The sequence below is a fragment of the Heptranchias perlo genome, chromosome 16 (assembly GCF_035084215.1).
Source record: "Heptranchias perlo isolate sHepPer1 chromosome 16, sHepPer1.hap1, whole genome shotgun sequence".
Taxonomy (NCBI): Eukaryota; Metazoa; Chordata; class Chondrichthyes; order Hexanchiformes; family Hexanchidae; genus Heptranchias; species Heptranchias perlo.
The window spans coordinates 11,244,610-11,268,447 of NC_090340.1; the positions used below are offsets into that span (position 1 = coordinate 11,244,610).

At 44.5% G+C, this 23,838-nt stretch overlaps 1 protein-coding gene across 1 annotated transcript in view; it reads right to left on the reverse strand.

The window, feature by feature from the left end:
* vac14 (vac14 homolog (S. cerevisiae)) overlaps positions 1-23,838 on the reverse strand; it is a 296,601-nt gene that overhangs the window by 169,686 nt on the left and 103,077 nt on the right. The window contains exon 13 of the mRNA XM_067998261.1: positions 16,741-16,888. Within this exon, the coding sequence (XP_067854362.1) occupies positions 16,741-16,888 (148 nt within the window). The remainder of the gene's footprint in view (positions 1-16,740; positions 16,889-23,838) is intronic.

Here is a 23,838-nt window from a genome sequence, read left to right on the forward strand (position 1 = left end):
AAAAAGGAGTTAAACTTGCAAAGAAATTAGACTCGCTAATTGCGCACTGTGCCATTTCACATTTTTACTGTAATTCTGCCCGGGAATAGTTTTTTTGGGGGTGGGAGGGGGTTGTTGTCTGAAACATTGTATAACATATACTAGGATTAAAAAAAAGGAAAAAAAATACCAAATCAAACTCATACACCATAAAACAGAGTAACAGAATTGGACTGAAGTAGAAACTGCCCGTGCCACCATTAATTTTTAACTTGAACATTAAGGCAATGCCATAAAACCCAGAAAAATATCTAAGATTATCTTTAACTTTTCATGTGCTCGTTTGAGACTGAATATTTAATAGCAGAAATTATAGCTGCTAATTTCTTTTACAAACCAAGAGTGAAGATTTGGCTTGGTTTTTATTTTCAACTTTGAAGGGTCTTGTCTTTGATAGTGTACAGGTTAACATCTTTGCATTAAATTCCTTTGCATAGTAATTAAATGCACTAATCAACCAGGTTAAAATCTTGACTGTCGGAAGAACTATCTAAATAAGCATTTTCCTTCTAATACCCTCAACAAAAATTCTGAAATGTTAATTTTTTAATGATATAAGTAAACTTAAAAACTAAAACAAAACTTCGATCACATAATAACTAAATTTAGCACCAACAGGTACTTGTGTTCAAGGGACAATGTAAGGAATACAAAAGCAGGAAATCTGGGAGTTCTTCGCAGTAACATAATGTAATGTTCTTTTCAAACAGGAAGGTTGCAGGGAACATTTATAGTCAGAGCAGCTCGCCGGTTTCCACGGCAACTGAGTTGGAATGATTCTTCCCCACATTAAGAGGTATCTGCTCTACTTCAGCAGATAAGGAGAATACTACTCCAACACAAATCTGCAGCCAGCACGCGTATTGTCCTGCACTGCGGTGTTTGAACAAAGCAGAAATGGGAACATGCCAGGACTGAAACATGCAGACATTTTCCCAATGATTCAGGACCATTAAGAGACTCAGCGCAAACCATGAGGAGCTACTGTTACCTGTTAATCCATGGACTTCATTACACTTGACCCCTCCAAAAGAGGGACTTCTTTTTAAATTACTGGGAAGGTTCAAGACCATGGTACAGGACACCATCAAGGTTGAAAAGAGTACAGGAAAAGCAGAGATAAATCAGGAAGCAATCATTTGACGATGCCAAGCTTGGGTTATAAAAAAACCGTAGCAGGAAAGGAACTGGTGTTTTGAGGTAGTGGGAAAAAAATTAGAAGCGGAGAGTGGTCTCAACACAGTGAGGGGGCAGGGAGGAGTTACAGCATACAGGACAGCCTATTGGCAACTTACGAGAACAAGAGAGGAAAAGTTCAGAGAAAAAAATAACTACCAAAACAAGTCAAAGTTGCATAAGGCTAAATCTTAATAAAAGAAAAACCAGCCAGGGGGAAGAATGCCCATTCATTAGTCTGAGGCCAACAGTTCCAGTAGAGGGGAGCCCGGAGCACCATGGGAGTGGACACAAGTACTTAAACCAGAGCAGTAACAGAGCATCGGGTGCACGTGGAAAACAAAGTGAGAAAATTCGCAAAAGTGACGTCACAGTCGATGTAGCGGAGGAGCACGTGAAAGCTACGGTACGCCAATTAATATACACTCTATAATATTAATTGCAGTTGGTTATCACTGATTAATAACTAACTTAAAAATGGTAAATAAATAAAGAAATAATTAAGTATCTATGGGGATAAAATAAACTAAGTAGGGGATACTAACACTAAAGGGCTCCAAAATTGTATTGAAGAAGAATCTGGTATATATTATTAAATAAAGAAATAATAAATAGGAGTTAAAAGAGTACTAAGATCAAACATAAGAAGCATATATCGAAAAGTAGACTCTAAATAGAATGGAGGGATAGCTGGAACCCATTGCCTGCAATTCCTGCGCCATGTGGGAACTCCAGGACACTTCAGGTCTCCTGGATAACCACATGCGCAGGAAGTGCCTCCAGCTGCTCGGGCTCGAGGTTTCTGAGCTTGAGCTGCAGCTTGAATCACTGCAGGGCATACGGGAGGCTGAGAATTTCCTGAATCGTACGTTCCAGGAAATGGTCACCGCGCAGCCACAGAGAACTCAGGGCAGTAAGTGGGTGGCCATCCACCAGGGTAGGAAGAGGCAGGCGGTGCAGGAATTCACCGGGAGTGTGTCGCTTACTAACCGGTTTTCAGTACTGAATACCGGTGAGGGTAACGACACCTCAAAAGGAGTGCAGTCCGGAGCACGGCACGATGGGGCAAAGGACTGCACAGGGGGGCACAGCGAAATGCAGGAATGCAGTGGTTATAGTGGATTCAATCGTCAGAGGGACTGATGGACGTTTCTGCAACCGCCAACATGATGTGTGGCCTCCCTGGTGCCAGGGTAAAGGACATCATGGAGAGGGTGCAGAACATTTTAAGGAGGGAAGGGGAAAAGCCAGAAATCATTGTCCATGTGGGAACCAATAACATAGGAAGGTAAAGGGTTAAGATCCTAAAGTCATAGTTTCAGGAGCAAGAGAGGTAGATTTAAAAAAATCAGGACTTCAAAATGTAGTAATCTCTGGATTGCTCCCAGTGTCACACGTAAGTGAGTATAGGAATAGTAAGGTAAGACAGCTTAATGCGTAGCTGGAGCAATGGTGTAGCAGGGAGGGCTTCAGATTCCTGGGGCACTGTGACCAGTTCCGGGGCAAGAGGGATCTGTTCAAGATGGACTGGTTGCACCTCAACAGAGCTGGGACCAATGTCCTCGTGGGGAGGTTAACTAATGCTGTGGGGGGAGGGTTTAAACTAATTTGGCAGGGGGATGAGCACCAGGATGAAACATGAGAGGAGAAACAAGGTGCACAGAGGACTAGGAGAGACAAATAGCCCTACAGCAAAGAACAGTTCAGAAATAGAAGGGACCAGACATGGGGCAAATGTGAGGCAGTCTAAGATGACTTTGGAGTGCGTAATTGCACGTAGCGTGGTAAATAAGGTTAGTGAGCTGCAGGCACAAGTCACCACATGGGACTATGAAACATTGGCAATAAGAGAGACCTGGCTCAAAGGAGGGGAGGATTGGGTACTTGAAATTCCTGGCTACAAGGTATTCAGGAAATATAGGGAAGGAAAGAAAGGAGGGGGGCATGGCAGTATTGATTAAAGAAACTATTATAGCACTGGAAAGGGATGATGTAGTTGAGGGGTCAAAGACAGAAACTACTTGGTTCGAATTAACAGTAGAGGATCTATTACGCTACTGACACGCTATTACAAAGGTAATAGGGCATTAATGACTCAGGTCATATCAGAGAAAAATAGTAAAAAGTTAAAATTAAAGGCACTACATCTGAATGCACAAAGCATTCGTAACAAGATCGCCGGGGGAGGGGGTGGCCCTGATAATAAAGGATGAAATAAAGACAGTGTGAGAAAGAAAATCAGGATGTGGAATCAGTCTGGGTGGAGCTAAGAAACAACAAGGGGCAGAAAACACTGGTGGGAGTAGTTTATAGGCTCCCTAACAGTAGTTATAATGTTTGACAGAGTATAAATCAGGAAATTAGAGGAGCATGTAACAAGGGTAATGCAATAATCATGGGGGACTTTAATCTTCATATAGACTGGGAAAAGCAAATTGGCAAAAGTAGTTTGGAGGACAAGTTCATGGAATGCATTCACGACAGTTTTCTAAAATATTTCGAGGAACCAACTAGGGACAGGCTATTTTAGATCTAATACTGTGTAATGAAACAGGGTTAATTAGTAATCTTATAGTAAAGGGGACTCTGGGGTAGAGTGATCGTAATATGACAGAATTTCATAGAGTTTGAGAGTGATGTAGTTAAGTCCAAAACTAGGGTCTTAAATTTAAACAAAGCCAATTACGTAGGTATAAGGGGCTGAGGTAGATTGGGAAATTAGATTAAAAGATATGACGGTAGATAAGCAATGGCAAACATTTACAGAAATAATTCCTAATTCTCAACGAACATATAGTCCCTTGAGGAATAAAAACTCCATGGGAAAAGTGGTTCAACCATGGCTAACTAGAGAAGTTAAGGATAGTATTAGATTAAAAGAAGAGGCTTACAATGTTGCCAAAAAGCGTAGTAAGCCTGAGGATTGGGAGGGTTTTAGAAATCAGCAAAGGAGGAACAAGAAATTGATAAAGAGGGAGAGAATAGAATATGACAGCAAATTAGCAAGACATACAAAAACAGACTGTAAGAGCTTCTACAAGTCTGTAAAAAGGAAGACATTAGTGAAAGTAAACGTGGGTCCCTTAGAGGCTAACAGAGGAAAAATTATAACAGGGAATAAAGGAAATGGCAGAGACATTAAACAAATATTTTGTATCTGTCTTCACAGTAGAAAACTGTAAAAAACATACCAGAAATAGTGGGGAACCAAGGGTCTGATGAGAGCGAGCAACTTAAAGCAATTAAGATTAGTAAGGAAAAAGTACTGGAGAAATTAATGGGACTAAAAGCTGACAAATCCCCTGAGCCTGATGGCCTACATCCTAGGGTTTTAAAAAAGGTGGCTGCAGAGATAGTGGATGCATTGGTTTCGATCTTCCAGAATTCCTTAGATTCTAGAACGGTCCCAGTGGATTGGAAGGTAGCAAATGTAACCCCGCTATTCAAGAAAGGAGGGAGAGAAAAAATAGGGAACTAAAGGCCAATCAGCCTGACACAGTGGTAGGAAAAATGCTAGAATCTATTATGGACATGGTAACAGGGCATCTAAAAAATCATAATATGATTAGGCAGAGTCATCATGGTTTTATGAAAGGGAAATCGTGTTTGACAAATCTATTAGAGTTTTTTTCTGAGGGTCTAACTAGCAGGGTAGATCAGGGGGAACCAGTGAACGTAGTATATTTGGATTTTCAAAAGGCACACAAAAGGTTGTTACACAAAATTAGGGCTAATAGGATTGGGGGTAATATATTAGCATGGATAGAGGATTGGTTAGCGGACAGAAAAGAGAGTAGGGATAAACTGGTCATTTTCAGGTTGGCAGGCTGTAACTAGTGGAGTGCCGCAAGGATCGGTGCTTGGGCCTCAGCTATTTACAATCTATATTAATGTCTTAGATGAGAGGACCGAATGTAGTGTTTCCAAGTTTGCTGACGATACAAAGCTAGGTGGGAAAGTAACACACACAGGCTGCAAAGGGATATAGACAGGTTAAGCGAGTAGGCAAGAAGGTGGCAGATAGAGTATAATGTGGGGAAATGCGAAATGTATCCACTTTAGTAGGGTGAATAGAAAAGCAGAATATTTTTTAAAAGGTGAGAGACTAGTAAATGTTGGTATTCAGAGGGATTTGGGTGTCCTTGAACACGAATCACAGAAAGTTAACAGATAGGTACAGCAAGGAATTAGGAAAGCAAATGGTATATTAGCCTTTATTGCAAGGGGGCTGGAGAATAAGGTAAGGAGGTTTTGCTGCAATTATATAGGGCTCTGGTGAGACCACAACTGGAGTACTATGAACACTTTTGGTCTCCTTACCTAAGGAAGGATATTCTTGCCTTAGTCAGGTTGAAATGAAGGATCACTAGATTGATTCCTGGAATGAGAGGGTTGTCCTCGGAGGAGAGATGGAGTAGAATGGGCCTATATTCTTTGGAGTTTCGAAGAATGAGAGGTGATCTCAATGAAACATATAAAATTCTTAGAGGGCTTGACAGGGTAGATGCTGAGAGGCTGTTTCCCCTGGCTGGAGAGTCTTGAACAAGGGGTCATAGTCTCAGGATAAGGGGTCGGCCATTTAGGATCAGAAGAAGGAAAATTGAATCTTTAGAATTCTCTACCCCAGAGGGCTATGGATACTCAGAGTACATTTAAAATTGAGATCAATAGATTTTTGGACACTAAGGGAATCAAGGGATATGGGGATAGGACGGGAAAGTGGAGTTGAGGTAGAAGATCAGCCACGATCTGATTGAATGATGTAGCAGGCTCGACGGGCCGTATGGCCTACTCTTATGTTCTTACTGGGTGTATACTATAGGCCACCAAATATTGAGAAGGAGATTGGGGAGCAAATTTGTAGACAAATTACAGGAAGGTGCAAGATAGTGATAATGGGGGATTTGAATTGTCCCAATATAGATTGGGAAAGTAACAGTGTAAAGTGCAAAGAGGGGGAGGAATTCCTGAAAAGTGTACAAGAGAACTTTCTCGATCAGTGTGTTTCCAGTACAATGAGGAAGAAAGCAGTGCTGGATCTAGTTCTGGGGAATGAAGTGGGGCAAGTGGAGCATGTTTCAGTGGAGGAGCATTTGGGGAAGAGTGACCATATCATAGAATGGTTACAGCACTGGAGGCCATTTGGCCCGTCGAGTCCGTGCTGGTTCTCTGCAAGAGAAATCCAGCTAGTCCTACTCTCCCGCCCTTTCCCCGTAGCCCTGAAATTTTTTTCCCTTCAAGTACTTATCCAATTCCCTTTTGAAAGCCACGATTGAATCTGCCTCCACCACCCTCTCAGGCAGTGCATTCCAGATCATAACAACTCGCTGCATAAAAAAGTTTTTCCCTCACGTCGCCTTTGGTTCTTTTGCCAATCACCTTAAATCTATGTCCTCTGCTTCCGCCAATGGGAACAGTTTCTCTCTATCTACTATGTCTAGACCCTTCATGATTTTGAACACCTCTATCAAATCTCCTCTCAACCATCTCTGCTCCAAGGAGAATAAACCCAGCTTCTCCAGTCTATCCATGTAACTGAAGTCCCTCATCCCTGGAATCATTCCAGTAAATCTCTTCTGTACCCTCTCTAAGGCCTTCACATCCTTCCGAAATTGCAGTGCACAGAACTGGACACAATGCTCCAGTTATGGCCGAACCAGTGTTTTATAAAAGGGTCATCATGACTTCCTTGCTTTTGTACTCTATACCTCTATTTATAAAGCCCAGGATCCCGTATGCTCTTTTAACCGCTTTCTCAACCTACCCTGCCACCTTCAACAATTTGTGCATATACCCCCAGATCTCTCTGTTCCTGTACCCCCTTTAGAATTATACTCTTTACTTTATATTCTCTTTGTTCTTTCTACCAAAATGTATCACTTCACACTTTTCTGTGTTAAATTTCATTTGCCACGTGTCTGCCCATTCCACCAGCCTGTCTATATCCTCTTGAAGTCTATCACTATCCTCCTCACTGTTCACTACACTTCCAAGTTTTGTCTCATCTATAAATTTGGAAATTGTGCCCTGTACACCCAAGTCCAAGTCAATAATATATCAAAAAAAGCAGTGGTCCTAGTACCAACCCCAGGGGAACACCGCTCTCTCCAGTATACCTCCCTCCAGTCTGAAAAACAACCGTTCGCCACTACTCCGTTTCCTGCTACTAAGCCAATTTCTTATCCATGCTGCTACTGCCCTTTTTATTCCATGGGCTTCAACTTTGATGACAAGCCTTCAAGTGGCATTTTATCAAATGCCTTTTAAAAGTCCACATCGACTGCATTGCCCTTATCGACCCTCTCTGTTACCTCATCAAAAAACTCTATCAAGTTAGTTAAACACGATTTACCTTTAACAAATCCGTACTGGTTTTCCTTAATTAATCTACAAGTTCCCTCACCACTGAGGTTAAACTGACTGGCCTGTAGTTGCTGGGTTTATCCTCACACCCTTTTTTGAACAACGTGTAACATTTGCAATTCTCCAATCCTCTGGCACCACCCCCATATCCAAGGATGATTGCAAGATTACTGCCAGTACCTCTGCAATTTTCATCCTTACTTCCCTCAGCAACCTTCGATGCATCCCATCCGAACCAGGTTATTTATCTACTTTAAGTACAGTTAGCCTTTCAAGTATCTCCTCCTTTTCAATTTTTAGTCCATCCAGTATCTCAACTACATCTTCTATTACTGTGACTTTGGCAGCATCTTCTTTCTTGGTAAAGACAGATGCAAAGTACTCATTTAATACCTCAGCCATGCCCTCTATCATTAGGTTTAGAATAGTTATGGAAAAGGACAAGGAACAATCAAGTGTAAAAATACCTAACTGGAGGAGTGCTAATTTCAGTGAATTAAAAAGGGATCTTGCCCAGGTGGATTGGAATCAAAAATTGGTAGGCAAAACAGTAATTGAACAATGGGAGGCCTTCAAGGAGGAGTTGGTTTGGGTACAGAGTAGATACATTCCCACAAGAAAGGGCATCCAAAGCTAGAGCTCTCTGGATGACTATAGAGATTAAAATGAAATAGAAAAAGGAGGTTCATAGTAGAGAACCAGGCTAAGTACAGAGGAGATCTAAAAAAAGGGAATAAGAGGAGCAAAGAGAGAGCATGAGAATAGATTAGTGGCTAACATAAAAGGGAAAGTCTTTTATAAAGATATAAATAGTAAAATGGCAAAGGATGGGACCGATTAGGGACAAAAAAAGGGAAATCTTCTTGTGGAGGCGGGGCTACAGTTGAGGAACTAAATGAATACTTCGCATCCATCTTCACTAGAGAAGAGGATGCTGCCAATGTAGCAGTAAAGGAGAAGGTAGTAGCGATGTTGGATAGGATAAAAATAGATAAAGAGGAGGTACTTAAAAGGTTGGCAGTACTCAAAGTAGAAAAGTCACCTGGTCCAGATGGGATGCATCCTAGGTTACTGAAGGACAGGAAGAAATTATGGAGGCTCTGGCCACAATCTTCCAATCCTCTTTAGAAATGGTGGGGGGGTGCCAAGGGACTGGAAGATTGCAAATGTTACACCCCTGTTCAAAAAAGGGGAGAGATAAACCCGGCAACTACAGGCCAGTCAGCCTAACTTTGGCGGTGGGAAAACTTTGAGACCCAATAATCAGAGACAAAATTAATTGGCACTTGGAAACGTATGGATTGATAAATGAAAGTCAGCACGGATGTGTTAAAGGAAAATCGTGTTTGACTAACTTGATTGAGTTCTTTGATGAAGTAACGGAAAGGGTTGATGAGGGTATTGCAGTTAATGTTGTGTATATGAACTTTCAAAAGGCATTTGATATAGTACCACATAATAGACTTGATAGCAAAATTGAAACCCATGGGATTAAAGTGACAGTGGCAGCATGGATACAAAATTGGCTAAGGGACAGAAAGCAGAGAGTAGTGGTGAACGGTTGTTCAGACTGGAGGGAAGTATACAGTGGTGTTCCCCAGGGGTCAGTATTAGGACCACTGCTCTTTTTGATATATATTAATGACCTGGGTAGGAGGGTATAATTTCCAAGTTTGCAGATGACACAGAACTCGGAAATGTGGAAAACAATGTGGAGGATACTAACAGACTTCAGGAGGACAGAGATAGACTGGTGAAATGGGCAGATACATGGCAGATGAAATTTAACGCAGAGAAGTGTGAAGTGATACATTTTTGTCAGAAGGATGAGGAGAGGCAATATAAACTAAATGGTACAATTTTAAAGAGGATGCAGATACACAAATCTTTGAAGATGGCAGGACAAGTTGAGAAGGCTATTAAAAAAGCATATGGGATCTTGGGCTTTATTAAGAGGCATAGAGTACAAAAGCAAGGAAGTTATGCTCAACCTTTATAAAACACTGGTCAGGCCTCAGCTGGAGTATTGTGTTCAAGTCACACTTTAGGAAGGATGTCAAGGCCTCCGAGAGGGTGCAGAAGAGATTGACGAGAATGCTATCAGAATTGAGGGACTTCAGTTATGTGGAGAGACTGGAGAAGCTGGGGTGGTTCTCCTTAGAGCAGAGACGGTTGAGATTTGATCGAGGTGCTCAAAATCATGAACTGTTTTGATAGACTAAATAAGGAGAAACTGTTTCCAGAGGCAGAAGGGTCGGTAACCAGAGGACACAGATTTAAGGTGATTGGCAAAAGAAGCAGAGGCGACATGAGGAAACATTTTTTATGCAGCGAGTTGTGATCTGGAATGCTTTGCCTGAATGGTGGTGGAAGCAGATTCAATAATAACTCAAAAGGGAATTGGATAAATACTTGAAGGGAAAGAGCAGGGGAGTGGGACGAACTGGATAGCTCTTTCAATGAGCTGGCACAGACTCTTATTGACTTCCCAGCAATGCTACCACCTATTTAACAATTGGTTAGAGCTCATTGTGGGTGACTCTCTTACTCAACAGGACTACACATGTAGAACTTTTTACCAAAGAGGAATTCAAACTAAGCACCCTTGGTTGACAACCCAAGACCTCACTACAGGAGCCCTCACACATTGTGACCAAAGGGGCAAGAATAAACAGTGCAAGTCAAAGGCAGGACACCTGCTCCAGGTTTGCTTGTCTCAGATCTAGGGGTACTTAAGCCGAGCACTTTTTTTTTGAAATGATAGGGAGAGAAGTAGCTAATTCTTCTATTCATTCCAGTTATTGAATCATTTCATCTTCATTATCAGACTTAATTCTTCATCTTACTTCTGATGAGCAAGATTTACTCATTCAGTCCAAGTCCAAAAACAGCTCTTCAAACAACACATGAGCTCCTGTGATTACTGTGAGTAACGGTGCCAAATGATGTACTACACAACCATAAAGACTAGGAAGGTTCCAGATTTGACCCTGTACCGTGCTGAGTTTACTGACCTCAGCTAGTGCAGCAGTACCAGTGCTACAGTAAACCTCAGGGCCCCGAGCAAAGATCAAAAATGAACATTAAAATCAGACAGAGCTCCCCACCCCAACCAATGGTTATCCAGTGACCCAAAAACTTGCAATAACATAGCACCATTAACGTAGGGAACAAAATGGATATTGACTCAAAGAAGAAGATATTAGGAGGGGTGTCCAAAAAAAGGCAGGTTTTGAGGAGGACCTTAAAGAGGAGAGGAAGGTGGAGAAGTGGAGGGGTTTAGGGAGTCAATTACAGAGTGTGGGGCTCAAGGTATGGTCTCCAGTGGTGGGTCGAAGGCGGAGTGGATGCACAAAAGGCCAGAGTCGGAGAAACGGAGAGTTCTGGGGAAGGTTGTAGAACTGGTGGAGGAGCAAGGCCATCAAGAGATTTAATTACAAGGATGAGAATTTGAAATTTGAGGCGTTGGGGCACCGGCAGCCAATGTAGGCCAGCGATGCGGATGAGGGTGAGCAGTAGTTGATACAACAACTTGCATTTATATAGCGCCTTTAACGTAGCAAAATGTCTCAAGGTGCTTCACAGGATCGTAATCAGACAAAAATTGACACTGAGCCACATAAAAAGATTAGGACAGGTGACCAAAAGCTTGGTCAAAGAGGTAGGTTTTAAGGAGGGACTTGAAGGAAGAGAGGGAGGTAGAGGGGCTTAGGGAGGGAATTTCAGAGATTGGGCCTCGACAGCTGAAGACACGGCCACCAATGGTGGGGGTAGGGAGTAAGGAGTAAGGGATGCACAAGAGGCCAGAATTGGAGGAACGCAGAGTTATCGTAGGGTTGTAGAGCTGGAGGAGATTACACAGATAGGGAGGGACAAGGCTATGGAGGGATTTGAACACGAGGATGAGAATTTTAAAATAGAAGTGTTGGGGCCAGGAACCAATGTCGGTCAGAGAGCACAGGGGTGATGGGTGAACAGGAGTTGGTGCGAGTTAAGGTACAGGCAGCAGAGTTTTGGATGAGCTCAAGTTTATGGAGGGTGGAAGATGGGAGGCCGGCCAGGTGAGCATTGGAATAGTCAAGTCTGGAGGTAACAAAGGCATGGATGAGGGTTTCAGCAGCAGATAGGCTGAGGCAGGGACGGAGACGGGCAATATTATGTAGGTGGAAGTAGGCGATCTTGTTGATGGAGTAGGTATGGGTCAGCTTCAAAAAGGACGCCGGGGTTGCAAAAGTTCTGGTTCAGCCTGAGACAACGACCAGGGAGAGATGAAGAAATTGGTGGCTAGGGAATGGAGTTTGTAGCAGGGGCCTGAGGAAATTGCGGCTCATTCAGGATTGAATGTCGGACAAGCAATCTGACAACAGAGGCAGTGGAGGGGTCAAGGGAGGTGGTGGTCAAGTAGAGCTGGGTATTGTCAGTGCACATGTGGAACCTGACGTGTTTTCGGATGATGTCGCCGAGGGGCAGCATGTAGATGAGAAATAGGAGGGGGCCAAGGATAGATCCTTGGAGGACTCCAGAGGTAACGGTGCGGGAACAGGTATAGAAGCCATTGCAAGAAATTCTCCGGCTACGACTGGATAGATAGGAATGGAAACAGGCGAGGGCCGTCCCACCCAGCTGGACAACGGAGGAGAGGTGTTGGAGGAGGAGCAGCAGAGTTTTGGATGAGCTGGAGTTTATGGGGGGGTGGGGGTGGAGGATGGGAGGTTGGCCAGGACACTCGCTGCTGGAATGGACGTCTGGTGAGAAGAGGGTCAGGTTCAGCCTCAATGTCCTCCGAAGTTGAATGCCCTGCTAGACCTTCATTCTGTCGGCTTGCCCACAAAAACGTCCATTTGGGCAAGATACCAGAGGGTTGCTGGTACCCATGGGACCGTGTCTGAGTGTCTGCAGATCAAAGGAGAAAATCAGCAAGGGGAGAAAGGTGCCAGATTTTGCCCAGACACAGACTCTGCCCAGCATTGCCAGCTTATTCTCAACGCACGCAATGTCATTTTAAACTGCTTGCTGCTAACAAAAGGGATGACTCACTGGCTTAGTCAACAATGAAACACAAAGAGGAAAGAAAAACCCCAACTGAAGTGGAAACAACTCAGCAAAAACATTCAAATTAAAATCCTCTGGAAAAACAAGTCACCCTGAATAAATCCCGACTCAATCGCTGCTTTAATTACAGAGGCGAGCTGTAGAGGAGGAACCATCGATTTGGTGTCAGCCGTGGCTCAGTGGTACCACTCCTGCCTGAGTCAGCAGGTTGTGGGTTCAAGTCCCACTCCAAGGACTTGAGCACAAATTCTCGGCTGACATTCCAGTGCAGTACTGAGGGAGTGCTGCACTGTCGGAGGTGCCATCTTTTGGATGAGACGTTAAACCGAGGCCCCGTCTGGCCCCTCAGGTGGATGTAAAAGATCCCACGGCACTTTTCGAAGAGCAGGGGAGTTCTCCCTGGTGTCCTGGCCAATATTTATCTCTCAATCAATATCACAAACATATTATCTGATCATTGTCACCTTGTTGTTTGTGAGTGTTTGCTGTGCACAACTTGGTTGCCACGTTTCCTACATTACAACAGTGACGACACTTCAAAAGCACTTCTTTGTATGTAAAGTACTTTGGAACGTCCTGAGGTCGTGAAAGGAGCTATATAAATGCAAGTCTTTGTCTTATTTGGTGGACTGGACATAAAGACTGCTGAGTCAATTCCTAAAGTAATATTTCCATTTTTACATTCCTCAGCAACACCCTGAACTATGAAGGCCAGTGTGAAAAATAAAGAAAGATTATCCATAAATACTGTGCGAATTACACTCAATGACAGTGAAGCATCTAAGCATCTAAGTATCTCCCTGAAGCAAAGTGCGATCATAAGGAAAGGGAACAGGGCATCTATGCCAACTTTAAAAGGAATCTGCCCGAAAATATTCAAACAAGATGAGAACACAGAAAGTGGTTACGGATGTCAGAGATCCATATTTCAGCCCTGCTATTTTTTAATGCATTTATCTATTTAATGTTCTCCTGTGGTATGTGTTATTTCCCAAACAAGAGGGCAGTCAGGTGACTTCCCTCCAATACTGCTCAAGTCAACCACTGGATGGGGAGGTGCAGTGCTGACAGCACGGTGGAGACAGGGAGATGAAGTTGCAGCTGCTCGCTCATTCAGCGATTCAGCCAGAGCGAGTGGCCATACGGAAGAGCTCAGCGATCTAATGCACACAGTGAAGGGATTCCGCTCCGACACATCACTGGCAGGCAGGGGGCAGATTCCTTCCACATTTACTCTACTTCGATTCCTTACATTCAAGACTGGACCGCGTAAGGACTGAACCTAGAAATTGACGTTAAGGTTCAAAATCAGGTACTCATCCAGGCTGAAAAATACAAAACCGCAATCGGCCTCCTCTGCAAGGAGGCTGATAACTCAGTGGATTTGCACTTCCACAGGACATTCTGGTCTATGGCCGACACATCTTCATAGTTTATCATAAAATCAGAGCACAGAAGGAGGCCATTCGGCCCAACATGCCTGTGCCAGCTCTTTGAAAGAACTATCCAATTAGTCCCGTTCCCCTGCTCTTTCCCCATAGCCTTGCAGTTTTTTCCCTTCAAATATTTATCCAATTCCCTTTTCAAAGTTACTATTGAACCTGCTTCCACCACCCTTTCAGGCAGTGCATTCCAGATCATAGCAACATAGCGGTTCAATTTGAATCGTGTGGAGACAATAGATTTCTCTGCAAATACTCTTTTTAAATCTTCCAACCACTGAGCACAGAGGTGCATTGTGTGAGGTGAATATATGTAGAGAAAACACTGCCATTTGAGTACTGGAATTAACTGGACTTTTCCTAACAGCAGTTAACAGGGGGAAATGAAATGGAATTAGATAAAGTCAGCAGCCAAAATTCATTTAATTTTGAGCAATTCAGTCTCTACAAAACTCAGGGAAAGAAATCCTCTCATTCACATGAGGAGTTTACAATTTATCTCTGAATACATTTAACATGAAAAAGCATTGGACAAGTAAGAGCCAGTCAGCCCATCAAGCCTGCTCCTTCCACAGGCCATGTACAATCTACTCTATCATGGACTCTACCACACCCATTGAATCGAGAGAAATTCATCAATACTCCCTGATCCCCATCAAAACTCCAGATCCCCACTTTTCCATGACAGAGCCCTTGCCAGTTGCTCCACCTCCCTCAGTCACACAGAAGCCATCCAGTTCTGTGGACCATTCGATAACCTCAGTCTGCCATGAAGCCCTACAACCATCTGAGATCTCTGCACTCCTCCAATTCTGGCCTCTTTTGCATCCCCGATTTCCTTTGTGCCTCAATTGGCGGCCGGGCCTTCAGCTGCCTAGGCCCTAAGCTCTAGAATTCCCTCCTTAAACCTCTCCGCCTTTCTACCTCTCTCTCCTTTAAGACACTCCTTAAAACCTACCTCTTACCAAGCTTTTGGTCACCTGTCCTAATATCTCTTTACGTGGCTCGGTGTCAAATTTTGTTTGATTACACTCCTGTGAAGCACCTTGTAAGGTTTTACTATGTTAAAAGCACTATGTATATGCAATTTCATAGAATCATAGCAATTTACGGCACAGAAGGAGGCCATTCAGCCCATCATGTCTGTGCCAGCCGAAAAAGAGCTGTCCAGCCTAATCCCACTTTCCAGCTCTTGGTCTGTAGCCTTGTAGGTCACGGCACTTCAAATGCATATCTAAGTACTTTTTAAATGCGATGAGGGTTTCTGCCTCTACCACCCTTTCAGGCAGTGGGTTCCAGATTCCCACCACCCTCTGGGTGAAAAAAATTCTCCTCAACTTCCCTCTAATCTTTCTACCAATTACTTTCAATCTATGGTCCCTGGTTTTTGACCTCTCTGCTAAGGGAAATGGGGCCCCTCATAATTTTATACACCTCAATTAAATCTCCCCTCAGCCTCCTCTGTTCCAAAGAGAACACCCCAGCCTATCCAATCTTTCCTCATAACTAAAATTCTCCAGTCCTGGCAACATCTACGTAAATCTTCTCTGTACCCTCTCTAGTGCAATCACATCTTTCCTGTAATGTGGTGACCAGAACAGTATGCAGTACTCAAGCTGTGGCCCAACTAGTGTTTTATACAGTTCATGCATAACCTCCCTGCTTTTATATTCAAAGCCTTGGCTAATGAAGGAAAATACCCCGTATGCCACCTTAACCACCTTATCTATCTGTCCTGCTGCCTTCAGGGATCTGTGGACATGCACTCCAAGGTCCCTCTGTTCCTCTACACCTCTCAGTATCCTCCCATTTATTGTGTACTCCCTTGCCTTGTTTGCTCTCCCCAAATGCACTCTCTCACACTTCTCTGGATTGAATTCCATTTGCCACTTTTCTGCCCACCTGACCAGTTCATTGATATCTTCTTGCAATCTACAGCTTTCCTCCTCACTATCAACCATTCAGCCAATTTTTGTATCATCTACAAATTTCTTAATCATGTCCCCTACATTTAAGTCTAAATCATTGATATATAACCACAAAAAGCAAGGGACCTAGTACTGAGCCCTGTGGAAACCCACTGGAAACAGGCTTCCAGTCACAAAAACACCCAATGACTATTACCTTTTGCTTCCTGGCACAGCCAATTTTGGATCCAACTTGCCACTTTCCCTTGGATCCCATGGGCTTTTACATTTCTGACCAGTCTGTCATGTGGGACCTTGTCAAAAGCCTTGCTAAAATCCATGTAGACTACATCAAATGCGCTACCCTCATCGACCCTCCTGGTTACCTCCTCAAAACATTCATTTAATCAAGTTAATCAGACACGACCTTCCCTTAACAAATCCATGCTGACTGTCCTTGATCAATCCGTGCCTTTCTAAATGACGATTAATACTGTCCCTCAGAATTTTTTCCAATAATTTGCCCACCACCGAGGTTAGGCTGACTGGCCTGTAATTACTTGGTCTATCCCTTTCTGCCTTTTTAAACTCCCTTATTTGACAGACTGCATGGATAAATGGAAATGTCTGAATGAAGTTTCATTAAAAAGCATTCCCACCACCACTTTATCTTGATGAGTGGACAGACATGTACCCAAGTTTCTGAGCCGACCTATACAGTATAGGAGTGTCATGTGACAACTGACCAACTTGGCACTTACTGGAAGAGTTCAATGGAGTGGAGGAAGAAATAGGAATGTGCAGCTCTGATTGGGTACTTTGGGTGCTCTCATACGAATCCTGTCCTTCTGTCTGTCCTGCCGGAGAAGAGGCGATTTCAGCCAGCACTTCCAAGTCTTTTAAGATCACCTGGAATCACAAATCAACTTTGCTCTTAAGAGATGCAACAGAATCAGTGAAATATATTTCAGCATTGAGTCATAGAGTCATAGAGTTATACAGCACGGATAGAGGCCCTTCGGCCCATCGTGTCCGCGCCGGCCATCAAGCCCTGTCTAATCTAATCCCATATTCCAGCATTTGGTCCGTAGCCTTGTATGCTATGGCATTTCAAGTGCTCATCCAAATGCTTCTTGAATGTTGAGGGTTCCTGCCTCCACAACCCATTCAGGCAGTGAGTTCCAGACTCCAACCACCCTCTGGGTGAAAAAGTTCTTTCTCAAATTCCCTCTAAACCTCCCGCCTTTTACCTTGAATCTATGTCCCCTTGTTATAGAACCCTCAACGAAGGGAAAAAGCTCCTTAGTATCCATCCTATCTGTGCCCCTCATAATTTTGTACACCTCAATCATGTCCCCCCTCAGCCTCCTCTGCTCCAAGGAAAACAAACCCAATCTTCCCAGTCTCTCTTCATAGCTGAAGCGCTCCAGCCCTGGTAACATCCTGGTGAATCTCCTCTGCACCCTCTCCAAAGCGATCACATCCTTCCTGTAGTGTGGCGACCAGAACTGCACACAGTACTCCAGCTGTGGCCTAACCAGTGTTTTATACAGCTCCATCATAACCTCCTTGCTCTTATATTCTATGCCTCGGCTAACAAAGGCAAGTATCCCATATGCCTTCTTTACCACCTTATCTACCTGTTCCGCCGCCTTCAGGGATCTGTGAACTTGCACACCAAGATCCCTCTGACCCTCTGTCTTGCCTAGGGTCCTCCCCATTCATTGTGTATTCCCTTGCCTTGTTAGTCTCTCCAAAGTGCATCACCTCGCACTTTTCCGGGTTAAATTCCATTTGCCACTGTTCCGCCCATCTGACCAACCCATCTATATCGTCCTGCAGACTGAGGCTATCCTCCTCGCTATTTACCACCCTACCAATTTTTGTATCATCAGCGAACTTACTGATCATACCTTTTACATTCATATCCAAGTCATTAATGTAGACCACAAACAGCAAGGGACCCAGCACCGATCCCTGTGGTACCCCACTGGCCACAGGCTTCCAGTCACAAAAACAACCTTCGACCATCACCCTCTGCCTTCTGCCACTAAGCCAGTTTTGTATCCAAAGTGCCAAGGCACCCTGGATTCCATGGGCTCGTACCTTCTTGACCAGTCTCCTGTGGGGGACTTTATCGAAGGCCTTACTGAAATCCATGTATACCACATCCACTGCGTTACCCTCATCCACACGCCTAGTCACCCCCTCAAAAAATTCAATCAAATTAGTCAGACATGATCTTCCCTTGACAAAGCCATGTTGACTATCCCTGATTAATCCTTGCTTCTCCAAGTGGAGACTAATTTTGTCCTTCAGAATTTTTTCCAATAATTTTCCTACCACTGATGTTAGGCTCACTGGCCTGTAGTTCCCCGGTTTTTCCCTACTCCCCTTCTTGAATAATGGTACTACATTAGCGGTTCTCCAGTCCTCTGGCACATCCCCTGTGGCCAGAGAGGTTCTGAATATATGTGTTAGAGCCCCCGCAATCTCCTCCTTTGCCTCACACAGTAGCCTGGGATACATTTCGTCCGGGCCTGGGGATTTATCCATTTTTAGGCCTGCTAAAACCGCCAATACCTCCTCCCGCTCGATGTTAATATGTTCGAGTATATCACAGTCCCCCTGCCGTATTTCTATGTCTACATCGTCCTTCTCCATAGTGAAAACAGATGCAAAAAATTCATTTAGAACCCCTCCTACATCTGCCGGCTCCACACACAGATTGCCATTTTTGTCCCTAATGGGCCCTATTTTTTCCCTAGTCATCCTCTTACCCTTAATATACTTATAAAACATCTTAGGATTTTCCTTTATTTTGCTCGCTAGTGTTATTTCATGGCCCCTCCTTGATCTCTTAATTTCTTTTTTTAAGTATCCCCCTGCACTTTTTGTACTCCTCTAGGGCTTCCTCCGTCTTTAGCCTTTTGTATCTGCCAAAAGCCCTCCTTTTTTTCCTAATCCATTCTCGTATATCCCCTGACATCCTAGGTTCACTCGAGTTCTTGGAACCACCCTTGACCTTTACGGGAACATGTTGCCATTGTATGGTCCCAATCTCCCTTCTGAAAGACTCCCATTGCTCCGACGCGGATTTTCCTACAAGCAGCTGATCCCAGTCCATTTTGGCCAGATCCTGCCTTATCCTATTAAAATCGGCCTTCCCCCAATTTAGAACCTTTATTTCCGGCCCCTCCCTGTCCTTTTCCATGACCACCTTAAATCTCAACAAATTATGGTCACTCTCACCAAAGTGCTCACCAACTAGCACTTCTTCCACTTGGCCGGCCACTTTCCCTAGAATTAGGTCCAGTACCGCCCCCTCTCTTGTAGGACTTTCTACATGCTGGCTCAAAAAGCTCTCCTGGATGCACGTTAAGAATTTTGTACCCTCTAAGCCTTTTACACTCTGAGTATCCCAGTTAATATTGGGGAAGTTGAAATCCCCCACTATTATTACCCTATTATTTGCACAATTTTCTGAGATTTGCCTACATATCTGTTCCTCTATCTCCCCCTGACTGTTTGGGGGCCTATAGTACACTCCCATCAAAGTGCTTGCCCCCTTTTTGTTTTTAAGCTCCACCCATATGGCCTCATTAGAGGAACCTGCTAATATATCATCCCTCCTTATGGCAGTAATTGATTCTTTAATTAATATTGCGACCCCCCCTCCTCTTATACCTCCCCCTCTGTCTCGCCTGAAGATTCTGTACCCCGGAATATTGAGCTGCCAGTCTTGCCCCTCCCTCAACCATGTCTCTGTGACAGCAACAATATCATACTCCCATGTGTTTATCAACACCTTCAGTTCATCCACCTTATTCGCAAGACTCCTTGCATTAAAATAGATGCCATCCAGCCTTGCCCTCACATATTTGCCCTGTCTTCCAAGCTGACTTGTTTTTTTCTCTATATTTGGCTGCACATCACCCCCTATTGTAGCTCCACTCTGTATCCCATCCCCCTGCCAAGTTAGTTTAAACCCCCCCCAACAGTGCTAGCAAACCTCCCCGCAAGGATATTTGTCCCGCTCTGGTTCAGGTGCAACCCGTCCGACTTGTACAAGCCCCACCTTCCCCAGAAGCAGGCCCAGTGATCCAGGAAACTGAAACCCTCCCTCCTGCACCAACTCTTTAGCCACGCATTCATCTGTTCTATCCTCCTATTTCTATACTCACTAGCCCGTGGCACTGGGAGTAATCCAGAGATTACAACCTTTGAGGTCCTGCTCTTTAATCTGCTACCTAGCTCCCTAAATTCTTGATGCAGGACCTCATCTCCCTTCCTACCTATGTCGTTGGTCCCAATGTGGACCACGACCTCTGCCTGCTCACCCTCCCCCTTGAGAATGCCCTGTAGCCGCTCAGTGACATCCATGACCCTGGCACCAGGGAGGCAACAAACCATCCTGGAGTCACGTTTACGGCCACAGAAACGCCTGTCTGTTCCCCTTACGATAGAATCCCCTACCACTGTAGCTCTTCCACTCTTTTTCCTCCCAGCCTGTGCAGCAGAGCTACCCCTGGTGCCAGGAAGTTGGCTGCTGCTGCCTTCCCCTGATAAGTCATCCCCCTCAACAATATCCAAAGCGGTATATTTGTTTGAGAGGGGGACGGCCACAGGGGACCCCTGCACTGCCTGCCTGCTCCTCTTACTCTGCCTGGTGGTCACCCAATTACTTCCTGCCTGTACAACCTTTACCTGCGGTGTGACCATCTCACTAAACGTGCTATCCACGACGTTCTCAGCATCGCGAATGCTCCTTAATGAATCCATCCGCAGCTCCAGTGCCGCAATGCAGTTTGTCAGCAGCTGCAGCTGGATACATTTCCCGCACACATGGTCGTCAGGGACACCGGAAGGGTCCCTGATTTCCCACATAGAGCAGGAAGAGCTCTTCACAAGGAGTGGAAGGAAGAGAAAGGAAACAAAGCACCACAGGTCTATAATCGTGACTAGGAATGATTTAGAGTAACATTCTAGGAGTGTTTACATGTAGAGCACATAACTAGGGTGCATCGGGGATTCAAGTAGCACATATCCATTATAAAGGGTTTTCATAGAGTAGATAGAAAGAAACTGTTTCCACTGGCAGGAGGGTCGATCGCCAGAGGACACAGATTTAAAATAATTGGCAAAAGAACTAAGGTGGAGGAGGCGAAGGTGGGGAGAATTTTTTTTTTTTAACGCAGCGAATTATGATGATCTGGAACGCACTGCCTGAAAGGGTGGTGGAAGCAGATTCAATAATAACTTTCAAAAGGGAACTGGATAAATACTTGAAAAGGAAAAATTACAGGGCTATGGGGAAAAAGCAGGGGAGTGAGGCTAATTGGATAGCTCTTTCAAAGTGCTGGCATAGGCACAATGGGCCGAATGGCCTCCTCCTGTGCTGTACGATTCTATCATTATCCTATATATGACAGGTAGGGTTCCTCGGGAAAGTGTTCTTCCACCCACTTTGCTCCTTTTCTGAGCATAGCAAGTTGGGCTAACAGTTCCAGGGTGCCAGGTTGCAAAATAGGCCACTTATCATTCGTGAGCCAAGACAACATCCTCAGATGTTTCTTTGCCATTAGAGGTCACAGGATAGTGATCAGAAGCAGAGATCCTGGCTGTTTCCCAGTGCTTTGAGGCCAGCTGTAGTGCTCAACAGCTTGCTGGCTGGCTGAGATCGGGACGGACGAGGGATAGAACCTCGGCCCTGCTGGTCTGTGTGGTCCAGTGACACACTCCCTTTACCAACTAAGCCATTTGGGAAGCTCCTGCAGTTTGTTTTAAGTGTTTTTTGATGACAGGCATCAGAATCCTGCAGTCAAATCACAGTCTCAATATAGTGCGTCACCACCTCATTCTGAGCTGCACCGATGCTTGGTTTTATTTCAGTCCAAGCGACAAGTTAACAGCAAACCCTCATATTACAAGTCTCTCATACAGAAGGATGAGACAGGACAAATGCAGTCATTACAAGTAGTGCATGAATGACCTCGACTATAAGCCTGCTACATGTGAACACAATTCGCTACATGGGCCTTCGAACTTGAGCTGTAGATATGACCAACATTCTTTCACTAGTACTGGAGGGAATAAAACACGCAAGCACATGAAAGTCTGGGGGAGAAATACAAATTATGAAGGCACAGAATTGGTGGTGTATTTCGAGATCTGGGAGCACACTCCCTCAGAGAACTTTGTACATTTACATTACAAATTATATACTGTGTTTCATTTTAAACGCTTTTAGACCTCACACTGGATACAAAGAAGGTAAAACATTTCATTTGAATTTAACAGACTTTCACTTCTCCACAACTTACTCAACTTTTCCATGTCCAAACCCCCATGTCCTAGCTCAGAGCCACTGCATCCTTTCTAACTCCCCAGTCTTTCACGGAGACAAACTCTCCTCCTCCAACCCTCCCATTTATACTGCCAGCCATTTCCCATCTCGACGACTCAGATATACCTGACATTCTTCTTCATCTTTATCCTCACTTTAGCCTGGAAATCCTCAACCTTTCAACACAGGTCAAACTGACACTATCTTTCCACCCCATCAAGCAGACACTACTCTTCCCCCTTTCCCCCCCAGGTCAAGCAGACACTATTCTTCCCCCTTTCCCCCCCCCCAGTCAATCAGACACTACTCTTCCCCCTTTCCCCCCCAGGTCAAGCAGACACTATTCTTCCCCCTTTCCCCCCCCCAGTCAATCAGACACTACTCTTCCCCCTTTCCCCCCCAGGTCAAGCAGACACTATTCTTCCCCCTTTCCCCCCCCACCCAGTCAATCAGACACTACTCTTCCCCCTTTTCCCCCCCAGTCAAGCAGACACTATACTTCCCCCCGCCCCCCCACCCAGGTCAAGCAGTCATTATTTGTCCCCCTTTCCCCCCAGGTCAAGCAGACATTATTCGTCCCCCTTTACCCCCAGGTCAAACAGAGATTATTCGTCCTCTTTTCCCTCCAGGTCAAGCCAGGCTTAAAGCACGTATTAGAACCAGAGAAGCTTAAAGCACAGGAGGAGGCCATTCATGTGCTTGCTCTATGTTAAAGCAATCCAAAACTAATTCCACTGCTCCACCCTCTAACTGTAGCCCTGTCTCAGCAACCACTTGAAATATTTATATAGAATAAATTCAACTTTGGTAGGACTCGAACCCACAAACTTCGAATGCCGTCCAAACACTCACTGGAAGATCAATGAACTATCCATTGCGCCACAGAGCAAGGTGTTTAAAATCCAAATGCTTCCAATGTTGTGTTCTGGTGCCAGTCCACAAATCAGATTTATTGAGTTCAGTTTTATAAATTGCCATGGTGAGATTTAAACTCATCACCTCTGGGCTATTACTTCAGTACCATTACCACTGCACTACTCTACCCTCAGTTAATCTAGGCTAACACTTCAGTGCAGTGCAGAGCAGAGCTGAGGGAGTGCTACGCTGTCGGAGGTGCCGTCTTTCAGATGAGGCGTGACACTGAGATCAATCCGCCTGTTCCAGTGGTTCAGTTGGAAATTTATGATCCCATGGCAACGAGGAGCAGGGAGTTCTTCTGGAGTCTCGGCCAATATTCCATCCTCAAACATTACCACTTGAAAACCAATTGATCATTCATCCAACAGTTGCTTGCTGGACTTTGCTGGCGCAGACTAGCTGCTGGATTTGCCTTCACAAAACGTAATGCATTTCAACATAAAGAACTCCATGTCAAGTTGAGATGTTTGAGGAATGTGGTAAGGCAGTGATCTACCAGATTAACTGTGTTCTCACACACAGTCAGACCCAGAAATAACCCTTCCAAGCCGATTATTTCCGTGAGGTCATCTGCACACATTATATAATGTGCACC